The 13644-nt window shown below is 44.4% G+C and overlaps 1 protein-coding gene across 1 annotated transcript in view; it reads right to left on the bottom strand.

Moving 5' to 3' along the window:
• Positions 1–13644, bottom strand: part of slc24a3 (solute carrier family 24 member 3) — a 67364-nt gene that overhangs the window by 23109 nt on the left and 30611 nt on the right. The window contains exon 3 of the mRNA XM_035400822.1: positions 22–98. Within this exon, the coding sequence (XP_035256713.1) occupies positions 22–98 (77 nt within the window). The remainder of the gene's footprint in view (positions 1–21; positions 99–13644) is intronic.

The following is a 13644-nucleotide window of genomic DNA, read 5'->3' as shown; positions in this document are numbered from 1 at the left end:
AAAGATGGCGAGGTGACTCACACACAGTACGTGCAAGGCCACCGCTCCTTCCGCCCGTTCCTCGTGAGAGAAGATGTCCGTCGGGAACTCGTTCAGAGCTGTGGGAGACAGGGGCACATCGGTCAGACTCGCGGTCGCAAGCTTGTTTACACATAACGACATTCGGGCCTTAACAAAAAAAACAAAACAATAACAAATGAAAACCTGCTTTCCTCCTCATACCGTGAATGATGAAATTAACGGCAATATCGCCTGGCGAATCTTGTGAGGTTAGCGTTCAATAAATTATTGTACTCTTCAATCATTCATGTCAGCCATTCATAAAGCCGATTGTAAAGACTCTTCTCCTTTGTCAAGTTAAAGTGGGTGTTGAGGCCCTTTTGGGTGATATTACTAAGGGAAGGCAGAGGTAGGCTTGTGTTCATTGGCGATGGTGAATAAATGCACACTCAGGTGCGCACAGTGACTCTGACACCGTGACAGAAGCGTGAACGTTTCCCTGCTGTAGAGCGACCGGGTTCATTGTCACCCGCGCTGGGAAGGGACGGCCACGCCCTTGACGATGAAAAAGTACGAGCCATTTATAGAATTCGACCTCCACCTGCTGACCCACACTCCCACAACATGGGGACACATTAGAGCAACCAGCTAACGTTAGCATTCTGGATGCTCACAAACACAAGCATGGGATACACTTTAAAACTACAGCGTTAAAATGAAAAACTAAACAAACAAAAAAACAAGACTATATAGTATAAATAAACTAGATAAATTATTGGAAAATTGGGCTTCATTCACAAAACTTTTCTTAAATCATTCTTATTTTTATTCTTAAAAATGTTCGTACGAAAAACCAATACGGGATTCATGACACATGTACAAACCTTTGGTTTTGTGCATATCGCAGGTGCACAAGATGATGAATGCTGACTGTTTGTAAATTTTATGTGCTGCTCATGTGATTAGCAAAAGGGTACAAATACAAATAAGAAAAAAAAAAGACAAATGCCGAAATATTCCTGGAAACCTTCTTACACACAGTTCACGATCGAACGTGATCCTACACGCTTCGTGAATGAGGCCCAATGAGATTAAACAATGCAAGAACTGTAGAATGCAAGCAAACAGATAAGAATGTTATCAGGCCCTAATCGGGGATTCTAAACTGGCATAATATTTTGTCAAGCATCCCAGACAAACACAGACCATAACAAAGAAGACCCAGAGCCCACAGCTCTTCAGTTAGCACTGAAACAGGGCACTGTGAAAGGCCTGAATGTTCAGCAGGAACAGGTCGTGCAGTCGCTGTGAGCAGACAGATCCTGCAAGAAGAGTCTGTCACAACACCGTGTAAGTGTCACAAGAAATTCACCAAATGAGGTACAGCGTGTAAACCTCAAAAGAATCCTCTATTATTCTTTATCTGTTTGATGTTCATAAATATATTTGGTAGGGAAACATGCCGCTCATTATGCTTCTTTGTTTTAGTGTACAGAGGGGGCTAAGGGAGGGTCATGATTAAAAATACTTTACAACATAACTCTGGTCATGCTGATAAAGCATGTCTTGGGTCTGCTGGGTCCTTGGAGACAGAGATTTGGATTCAGAAAAGCCCAACGGTTCTGCTCTCTCTTTTCCATTCTTATTTCCCTCGTTCTCTTTCTCTTTCAATGCACTCCCTCGGCAAGTAAAAAAAAAACCCAGCTAATTCAAGGACAGCTCTGTTCATTGCCAGTGACTTGGGGATTTTGTTCCTATAGAGGGCTTCTCAGTGGATGTCATCATTAATTTGCTGCGCTTTTGACCCCATAACTACTGTTCTATGAGTTCAATACACACTCTTTTTTCAACCTACAGTCATGCTTTAAACGTAAAAAAAACGGAATGAATGTGAACAAATGAATGAATGAATAAATGAATGAATGAATGAATAAATAAACCAGAAACGGATAACATCTGAATTGACAGAAAATGCAACTAGAGGGGTTAGACACTAGGCTTTGAGCCTCTGGCTGGTACGCCTTCATTCTTTACAGAGGGAAGTTCAATAAAATGGCTCGAGTGCGTCGCACAGCGATTCATCACGACCCGTATCCCCGCACATTAACGCACGGGATTTACCAGTTCATTCACAAGAGGCACTGATTAACCTCGTTTCAATTACAGCACCGCAGAACAACAGACCTAAACAAACTTTAATCATGGCAACCGAACCAATTAAAGTTTCCAAGTCCGCAACAAAAGAAGCAGAATTGCAGTTGGACGCTGGCAGGATTCTTAAATAAACAAGCGAGCTCCTCACGCCAATTACAGGGAAGAGACCGGAAAACACACACACACACACACACACACACACACACACACACACACACACACACACACACACACACACACAAACACAATACGAATACATTAAGCTGTATGTATGCACATAATCCATACGGGCCACTGAAGGTCCCACTCATTCTATTGATCTCCGGCCTAATTACACTGCAAACTCTCGGCAGATTGGGACAATTCCCAACGGCATTCCTGATCTCCGCAGATATCCCATCTATGGGAATACAAAGTCCCACCAATTGGCTCTGGGATTTGACGGGCGAAACTGGTGTACCATCGAGGCTGAAGGAAAAAACAGCAGATCGGCGATTTCCAAGCTAAACCCATAGCCTGAGTGACCAGTTACACACCCGTCCCGGGGCAAGCAGAAAAGCGCCAGCAGACAGGGTCGCCTGGGGAGCGCTCATAGCCTCTCACTATGTCCAAATGCAAAAGATACAAAACTGCATGCGTTTGGACTGGAGGGACTTCTGCGTGTGGACACATCTCTGGCAACGCTTCCAAATGGAAGCCCACTGAGATGCTTCCGAAGCCTGCCTTACACGCCATTCTTTAGCAGTGGAATCAAAAGGCATCCACTAGTCTATTATTTAGCCTGTGCAGAGACCACAAAAAGGAAAAACCTTCTCGCATGATCTCCCAACGATATGCAGTGCTGTAAACAGAGCCAGTGCAACATGTCTAAAGAGTGTTCACTTAAGCGGCCACATGAAAAGTGAACTAAGTGCACCAGGCTTCACCACTTCTGCTGTACAGGTGAGAGGTTAAGGTGACAGGTGAGATTAAGGTACAGGTGTCAGGTGAGTCTCAGGTACCCTGGGTCACCTGTAAGCCCCTGGTAAAAAGGCCTGAACCCTCCGTAGAAGCCTTAAAAAAATTATTGTCACCTGATGCAACACAAGTAACATTTACTCAAACAATCAACCCCAGATGTATGAACTTCCACACACAAATGTTTCAGATCTTCTGAGGTCTCTAAGCACAGCCGGGCTGGGCAACTGGAACAGGAACGTAGGGAGAATAAGCACAGAGACGGTTCTTACGAAACGGTGTCTAGGTTGAAGGGGGCAAGGTTTTGTAAATGAACATTAAAGGCTCACACTGTTTTTCTCCAGCTAGTTTTCACACAAGCACATTGCGTTCATGTTTCCTAGCCGAGGAATGCTTATTCTCGACTTCTGCGTGAGGTCACATCGCGTTACTGAACTGTAACTGGCTTTTGAAGAGACAGACCAAAGCCTGACAGTATCACTGCCTGCCCGTCACAGAGGAGCTACCCAGCTGATGTGCGCAGTCTATTTTCTCAGCTCATTATCAAATTCCTAATGCAACCTTTTACTTTTTTTCTGAGAGCATTCTCTTTTCTTTCTCTCATTACTGAGTGGGGGATGCCATTCAGTCAGAAAGAGAGAGAGAGAGAGAGAGAGAGAGAGAGAGAGAGAGAGAAATATCTCCATTCAAAAACATGGCACTTATGTCATTCCTTCGGGATGCTGTCTGCTATCTCTGCCAGATTGACAAATGCAAAGAATGTAATAACCCACATGCAGTCAGGGTCACTGGAGCTGGAGTATCCAGAGGGGGGGGGGCATCACAGGGAGAACATGCAAACTTCACACAGAAAGGCCCTGGCTGGGATTTGAACCCAAGACTCGCTGTGAGACAACAGTGCTATTCACTGCAACACCGAGCACCACCAGTACTTTGTGGATAGGGATTACAGAACAGGATCTAAAACTGTTGCATTTAGAATATATGTTTTGAAGTGAAAGGGTATTTAAGACCTGGTTCCCACTGGCCCCAAAGAAAGTGGTTATTATTTTTTCCCCTGTTGTCAGTAATTTGGAATCTGCGTGTTACTTGGAAGGAGGTGATGTAGTGGTTACCGAAGCAACCGTCCCTTTGCGAACCGCGCCCCTGAGTGCGTGCGATCGTGCGTTCTGCTGCAGTGTCGTGCTGATGGAGACCAGAGGAAATGAACGCCCCCCAGTGTAGTTTATCCTTTATGCGCTTTTAAATCGTTCCAAATGAATTTCATAAAAAAAAGATGATCGTGATTAGTCACCACTTCCCCAGTGTCCGTAGGAATAATCCCCCCAGGCATTGTGAATAAGTGACTTACCGGTAATAGCTTAAAGTGTTTCCCAAGTAAGCCGCTTGCATTTTCATTATCATTTTTAAATCCATTTTTTTTAAAATTCCTCTGTCCGCAACATTTCCATTACTCTCATTGTACAATATGCTTTTCAGGTGCACTATAATTCATTCTGGCAAATGCATAATCTGTAGATGGCAACATTTTCTGAAAATGCATTCAGTGAGGCTGCAGGGGAAATAATCCTTTTCGAGTGGAGTGAGGTCAGTATCTTGCAAATCCAAACAAACAAAAAAAGCCGTACATTAAATTATTACATACACAAAGCGGGGAGAGACGAATGGTTACTGAACCTCTCAATGCATCCTGCCTGTATTGCATCACCATACTTTTACAGATAATGCAAACAGATCCTTTACCTACTACTTAGTGGGCCAGAACACGAAAAGACTGCATTTTAAATCTATTGGTAAATGTGTTTTCATGATCCGCTGCTGGCTTTTCAATCACTTTCATCCCCTCGAGAGAATAATGTACATTAAAAATCCTCTTTAACTAAATTTAAATATACTGCAAAAGGCCTATGGGTGGGTCATGGTCAGAAAGGGAAAAACTTTAAAATCAAGCTCAGCCCTCACACACAGACACACGTCTGTGTACACACAAACACAACCGCACACACAGGCACACACGTGGATAGACATGCACATGCACACACACACACACACACACGCGCACACACTTGTATGCATACTCACACACATGTACACACACACACACACACACACACATATATGCAGATTATGCACACACGCCAAACCCAAACACACACAGAAACAGGGCTGAACTGAGCATCCGGTCGTAGTATGTTTTAGGTATAGCAAATGAAATGCCGATTTTGAGCAGCTTTTATACTTTAACTTGTTAGAGTACATCACCCCACCAACCAACCCAACCGAGATAATGTTTCCCGTCCCACGACACGCTCACACAACATCTCCCTGACAGTGCTGTAAAATGCGGCAAACCTCTTTCTTCCTGTTCACCTTCCTTCTCCTTCCAAACTTCCTGTTCTCTAGACAGAAGACAAGAAAGAGCTTGCTCAGCAACGGTTTTGAGAACTTGACCCATTTTGCCAGACTTCTTGGTCTGTGCGCTAGAAACTTTGTGAATGTGGAGCAGTATAAGGATCGAGGCTGTGTGTGTTTGGACTTCACCTTGGCCTACTGATGTTGATTTGCTTGCTCATACTCATAACCACCTTTGCTCGCCAGGCCTAGAAAAGGAAGCGCAGGAGTGAAGGTACACTCGTGGAGGGGGCATTTGTCTTTCATTTGCCTTTTGGTTTTGTTCACCGACACTTACAAAATGTCAGAACCACAAATTAATTCAACGCATTTTGTTTTTGTGTGTCATTACTACACAACCCTTCTCCACAGCTCTGCTTCCAGCACTATGCTTTAGAATTTCACCAAGCAATACCCTCCTCCTTTGTGATTGGGTGCCTGATAGAACCAATCACATGTGATGCTGCCCTCAGAAGGCACTGCAATAAATGAAAGTCCTACATATCCACTAACCCAACCTGCCCATCAACACATTCACACTTAAAAATGTAGCAATGCACATGTCAGAAATGACAATTCTCCGCCTTTAAAATGCACACTGATCCCACTAGCTAGCGTCCGCTCCTGCCTCTTTAAGGGGGCGGGCGATGGCGAATGCGGATAAGAACTGGCAGCGAAGCGCGTGTCCAGATGACAGCAGCGCCAGGATCTGTAACAGCACCAGCCTCTCCCGCCATCTGCCACACACTGTCTCCAACTCTGCGCCCAATTCTCACATGGGCACAGAGCTTCCGGAGACACGAGCGAGGGCGAGAGAGAGAGAGAGAGAAAGAGAGAGAGAGAGAACGAGAAGAGATACACCATGCGGCTGTGTCATTTTGGAGGAATGACACATTTGCCAGGTCATGGTTTCTCCCCCCTATCCCCCAATCCATTAATACAAGCTGGGGATGTCAGCCCCAGATCCAACCATGCTGCAGCCAATCAGCCTGAATCCAGTGAATAAGTTCCCAAAAGATTCTATCAGCCTGAGAGTGTTCTGTGTGAAGAGAACTAGTACATGCATACATGCAGCCAGCCTGCCACAGTTTCCAGCCTGCCAATGCCTGATTAACCAGAGGAGGCGCTACTGAGCCACACATTACATTACAATAATTTAACAGATGGTCTTATCCAGAGTGAATTACAATGTAGGAGAAACATAAGTGAAGTGAACAATAGTGCCAGATCTGCACCCACACACACACACACACACACATGCACACATACACACACGCAAGCACACATACGCACACACACGCGCACACATACACACACACACACGCAGGGGAGGGTAAGAATATTTGATGACACACACAAAGGGTCATCCACAAATCCCTGAGTGTTAAATCTACGTAGGATCAGGCAGGATTGACCAGCGCTGTGGTCTCAGCCTGAGCAGAAGGCAGAGAAACTCAGACACCGGCCCCCGCTGAAGGCAGGATGGCCTGAATATTATATAATATATGCATTTCACAGAGGAATCCTATACATTATTAAACAGATCGCAGGAGATAAGGAGGGCTTTTCAAGAACACAACAAAAGGCTGGTAGTTAAACAGAGCTGAGGACAGATGCTTTCTTTTCCTACAGAGAAATGAATTGTAATGCTATTTGTCCACAAGAGAGGACACACACTAGAGGCTGCTGCCGCAGCCTGCTACAGGATGCTGTCAGATATCATGCATGGCTGCCATTTGTTTTTCATCAAACCAGATCATCTGATAGCACCAGCCTGAGAACTTAGAGAATACACTACACACAAACAGCACACAAACACACACAAACACACAAAATCAGTTGCATGTACACATGTGCATGTGTGTGAGACCACCATCCGCAAGCACACACACACACACTCACACACATATATGCACACTTATTATCTCTCTCAGTAATTTCTTCCTCAGTCGTCAGACTGGCGAACTTTCCATGATGCTGCAGTAATGGAAGTTATCGCCTCTCCAAGTCGAATGCGCTTGGAATTCTGGAAAATAAAGAGCAAGGAAATGCAGCGCTCAAATTGCTCTCCCTCCAATCCCTCCACACACGATGGCTTAGACTAGCAAATGTCAGCAGCCGATGCTTTTCAGCAGGGAGGGTATTTCCGCGGTATTACGACTGTCATTTAGGGCCACGTTCAGCCCTCAGCGAAGAAAATACTTTACCTCAATGAGGTCTGTGAGCACAGCTGGCTTCCAGCTGGTCAACTGCTCACATCCAGGACTAATCCTTTCCCTATCAATACTCACACACAAAAACCTAAACAGAAAAAACAAAAACACATGAACACAAACTTCCTGTTCCTCCTGGTGCACTGCATTAGAGATGCCCTACAGAGCTTCAATAATTGCAGTTCAATAGCATCACTCTCAGCAGGCCATGACCTTTCAGTCGTGGCTAGTGACCTGTATAAATGGACACTGAGACACTGCATGCATCTTGTGCAATTCTGCCATATCTGAAAACCATATTATATATTCCATCTGCTGTCCCATCATGCACTGCTCTTTTTTTTACCCTTCTCAAGAGAGCACATGGAAACATGACTATCCCATATGGCCTTTGGTGAATAAACAAGCTTAGAATACTACAATCCCCCCCCCCCCCCCCCCCCCCCTTGTAAAAGTATCTTTACATGCTACATCACTTAATTCACAAACACACACACATACACACTTGCACGTGCAACATGGATGCATGTACTCATACATACACACACACACATACACACACACACACAGACCCACAACCTGGGAGCAGGAAAGGTGTTGTACCAGAAAGCCGCCATTGTGTCCCTCTCTGTCAGGTTTACCAGCAGCCTGGGGTTGCAGTGAAATTTCCACAGGAGAGTCTCTCATTTAAAAGTCCTCACAGCTCACTGTTTGGCATTAGCAAAGGGGCTGGTCCTGCTCATTCACTGGGTCCTGCAGATCTCCCATTAGAAACCAGTCAGAAAGGTCAGGCACTAACTTAATGCATCCACCCTAGTGTGGTTCACAGATTCCATTTGAAAACAAAAGCATACGAGCCTTGACATCACAGCCATCATACTCGAGCCTGGTACCATAGCCATCACACTGAAAATAAATTAATTGTAAATCAAAATAAAATTATCTTCATCAGCACAGACCCCTCACACAACTCATTAAGGAACACCCTTCAGTACCTACATTTTAAGGGTTGTGGTTTCTATGAACATGAATAGTCTAATGGGCACTGAATTAACAGGTTAAATAGGTCTGCACAAGATGAGCAGCAAAATGCAGCCATCTTGTACAGTAGCTGCATATACAGACCATACATAATGGGATGCAGATGAGAAATGCTTCTCACTAGTGACTGGTGTGATCATTACACTGACTGATGTTGCTGAATGTATCATTAGCGATGTCTAAAACTGGAGGGGTGATGATTTTCTAAGGGGTGATGAATTTATTTTCTTATGCACATAGCAGGCAATATATCCAGGACATACATAATAAAAAGGAATGAAAAATATGACTACACAGAGTAGAGCTATCATTTATGCATAAGCTTAGAACTAGGTGGCCATTATGATTAGATCAAGAATATATCTAAAAAAATTAAGCTATTCTATATACCTTTGTGCATTTTTGGGATGATAAATTTTAAGCAGGCATGAAACCCTTCCACCAGCCAGAGTTTGCCTGGCAATAACATAAGCTGTTTAACATCTGTAAATGTTGAGGCTTATCATGCGCATTTTGATTACCTGTATTGAACAGATGGAATATCATGGCTTTGGTTGGTCACACTACTTGGCCTGGCTGACAAACTCCCATGAGCCTTTGCACTACTATTTTCTAGTTTTCTCTGTATATATGGTCACTTTTCAGGGATGGGCTACATATTTATTTATTGTTTATGGGGTGGTAATTTTTCTGTTGTACTACCCATGCATTATTCTGTGCGTGTGTATGAGTGTGTGTGTCTCAATTTGCTCAAAAATATCTACTTACTGCCGGAAATGCAGCTGAAAAATGCCATTATGCAAATTTAAAAAATGAAATTCATAGCAAAAATGTGTGTAATTAATACACCAGGGACATCCTTCTTACTGTGGAAACCACAGTAATATATTACTTTTGGTACATGGTCCTTTTAGTAGTGTTATGTAATTACACTAAAACAATGCAGATGTGAAGCACGCCTCAGCCAAACAATCTCAATCCCTGCATGAACTTTGCTGGAGCTGATTTGCTCCTCACAGGCGAGAGGCAAAGATCCTCAGCCTGAGTCCAGATTAACGAGTGCATCTCACCTGCACAGGTGCATGGAAGATTTGCCTGACCAAACACACTTGATACTACATCCAAACCAAACTACATGTAAAACCTAGAAAAAGATAGAGGATTAAAACAATGAAGCGGCAACCTTAAGCAAACATTGTACCTGGGGAGTCAATCATTCTATTGCCATGGCAATTTGTGTAGGCATACTCCCATTCCAGGACACTTGTGATGTCATACAGGAGCCCTAGGTTAACCCTTTACCAGCCGGTCCTCCCTTTTCTGCCCCAGGGCTAACCTTAGTCATCATGGAAAAACTATTGCTCCAGTTCTGGAATCCTGAATCCCACTGCCCATACAGGCCTTGAATACTGCACTATACCCAAGCTAGACAGAATTGTTTTCTGTTTCCCAGACTCTCCCCTGTACTCCTGAAAGCATTTTTGTGGAGAGGACCATATGGTTGTGTTTAGATTATGGCCAAAAAGCGCTTAAAAAACAACTGGTTGGCACATTACCTAATGCATCAGACATGTGATTTGAGAAGGGGGGGGGGGGTGGGGGTGGAGTGCGCTACAGGCAGGAAATTCACTTCATTGCAGTTTTAAAATCTGAATGGTAAAACCTCACAAAGATCTTGAGGGCTCTGAAAATCAAACACAGTGTAATCCATGAGAAAGCACAGCTAGGAAAAGGCACGTTGTGCAAAAGGCTAGTGCAGTTAAGACAGGAACTGAGACACTGGCAAAGATACTTTTCAAGAGCAGGAAGAGACAGACAGCACTACTCTGAGCTTCCTTATACAGAGAATGCCCAGAATCCTCCTCGGCTCCTTCCTGTTGCTGTGTGTTCAGGTGTGCAAAATTAAGGTCAGTTTCAGGGTGCCAGTCAGAACTTGATGATGGATACATTCTGCAAGCAATTATGGAAATCAAATTTACTGCAAGAGGCCTATATTGTAAATGTATGGATTTTGCTACACAACTGCTATAAAAGTGCACTATCATACATGTGAAATTCTCATGTGAGACAACGGTCTGACAAACATATTAAAACACAATAACAAAGTGAGGAAAGAACAGGAAATCAAAGCAGAACCTGAATGAAATAAAACCGAAAATGTATTTTCAGATGCAGAAGTGTTAAAGAGAGATACAGACTGAAAGTGTGAGAGTGTGTGTGAGGGATAGTGATAATTACATTACTTATGAAGTGAATTGCCATGACAGTATTTGTTAAATTAGAAAGTGAAAGATAATAAAAAGTGTGTGTGTGTGTGTGTGTGTGTGTGAGAGAGAGAGAGAGAGAGAGAGAGAGAGAGGTTCCCACCCTGGGACTGTAAGTAGAACTTGAAAACTTGTCCTCAGTGCTTCCCAGATGGGAGCACAGACTGACTGCAATTAGCACCCGAATTGTTGGGGCGCGCCTTGGGGGTACAGCGGGCAGCGCACGGGTGACTCTGCGGACCTCGCTGCACCCCGACTCAAACTCCCAAACCCAGTATAATCACTTCCCCATGTGATGTCCCACCCATCAATCTTGACTCAGCAATCACTTAAAGATGTGCTGTGAATGAACTTTCTTCCTACATCTGAAGTGTGCACTAAACTACAAAATAAAGATGGATACTTGCATTTTTAAAAGTTCACACAGGAACATAAAATGTGATTTCAGAACCTGAACACTTTATGTTCACTTCCAGTTCACTAATGACTGGTGAAATATAAATGACACATTCATTACACAATAAACACGCTCATCAAATAATCAATAGCAAATCTTCCTGTAGTGGGAAGTATATCATTTTGTCAGCTTTGGGATAAACAACCCTTTCAAATCTCAGCTGAATAAAACAGGCTTTATATCATATCTGTTTTCTCTGGTTCATTGCATTATGTAATACAACAAAGAATTGCGCAGTCTTTAATTGATCCCTTGTCATTCAAACTCCAACAGTCATGGCTTCCCTCTCCCTCTCTCTCTCTCTCCGGTGCAGAGCTGTAGAAAGCCAGACAAATGCCCTCGTCTGGCATACAGCATGACTCATAACGCACCTTTATCTATCTGTCAATCAACCTGTCTGTAACCGGCGAAAGAACAAACGGCCAATTTACTCAGCCTGTGGGCCGCGCAGAGGAGAGCACTGCGCAACGTCGCAGGCTCAGTTCCGTCCGTCTGCCTGCCCGATAAGGCCTTTCTGAAGAAGCACAAAACAACGCGGGATAACCGCAGAAAAAAAATCTCTCCTGCAAATAATTTTGCCTCTCAGGGCGAAAATGATACCCTTGCTCGCCTCCAGACAAAACGACGGCTCTAAAACGAACCGCGGAGTAGAATGTGAGAAAGCCCCTTTGCGTATCAGAAAACCGGCGCGGAGTCCAAACGGCCAATCAGACGAATCGACGAGGGGTAACAGAAACCAGACCCGAGAGGGTTTTTGGCTAAAAACGGTTCTGTCCGCCCGTGCGTTCTTCCTCCGTTTATTTTCCCTTTAAGCTGATGAAAGGGCAGCGTAATGTGCCGAAAGGAACAGAGAGCGCAAATGCTGCATGTGCCCGACAAACTCAACAGTGAACAGCTGAAACAGCGCTCAGTATTACAAAAGCACAAATGCATGATGGGCGGTATGTCCCCTGTCTGTGTAAGGATACAGAGGACAGCTGGATCCCAGGGTACCGTGCATGATGAGGTCCCAGAGCACAGACACAAAAGGACAAGGGCACCGGATGCACCAGGATCCAGACCCAACTGTCCACTGCAAATTACCACTGAATCACACAAGGCAGCCTCTACCCCCGTGTTCTTGGGTACGCATATTTTTATTACGAGAGCCTGATAATATTTTGATGATAAAGACAGGGCCAATCAGTCCATCAGGAATGCTCACTTTTTGCTGTGCACATGAACACAAAGCATTGTGGTCGCTACGTCCCCTGGGCGCCATTTCCGCCTTCCATTGTTTGTTCTCCAGAGACACCGTTCGGATGTGACCAGATCACGCGTCGTGCAGCGGGGGGGATCGAGTCTGCTCCACGCTGGGGTAAAATATGATGGGAGCAGTTGTGGAGGGGGGTGGAGGGGGCGTACAATGTGAGGCTGAGAGGCTCCTCTGTATAAAAAAAAGGCTGTGTTGGGGGACAGGAGAAAGGTTACATGGTAATGCTGGCATTTAATTAGAGCAGGCAAGAACGTGGGGAGAAAAGCTAAATTTGTCCCTTTCTCGCGGCCTCCAAAAGTGACCTCAGAGAAGTGGTGTCTGGCTCTCGTGAGGCCTGTCATCTGTGTGCTCAGTGACCTGATTGGCGCACGGTGACTTTTTGTGGGCGGGGGCTAAATATAATCCAGCCAACCACACTTTCCGACTTTGTTTCCACACTTGTAACTAGGTCAAGTTTACCCCAGAATAAACGGTAAAGCAGATATAATTGATGAACAGTGTACTTGCTGGATGTATGTAAGTCCCCCAAGAGGTAAATGTGCTAGGCAACAAAAAGAAAAATTATGTAATATAAAAATGTAAAAAAAGCTGACCCACAAAGAGATTTGAAACCTGAACAATGACATATTCTGATGACACATTTTCCATTGCATTCCGAGTCACTTTGTAATACCACGTGAAGGCTCCCTTCTCTAACAGATATATACAGCATTGTACAATCTCTGTGGCACTACCCTATGTGACAAGTCATTCCACCACAACATGGAGTCACACCTTCACGGTCTTTCAGTCTTCCCGTTCTCCCGTTACACAAGGTTTCAGGGCTTCTGAATTCAGAGACCTTTTCCGGAGCTCGCAGGAGAGGGCGCACAAAGACGTACGCGTCTGAATTTGGGCATCGCACAGGAGGAA

This window comes from Anguilla anguilla, chromosome 18 (assembly GCF_013347855.1).
Source record: "Anguilla anguilla isolate fAngAng1 chromosome 18, fAngAng1.pri, whole genome shotgun sequence".
In the NCBI taxonomy this organism is placed as follows: Eukaryota; Metazoa; Chordata; class Actinopteri; order Anguilliformes; family Anguillidae; genus Anguilla; species Anguilla anguilla.
The sequence above is the reverse complement of the archived record's forward strand: the minus strand, read 5'-3'. Positions and strand labels throughout refer to the sequence as shown.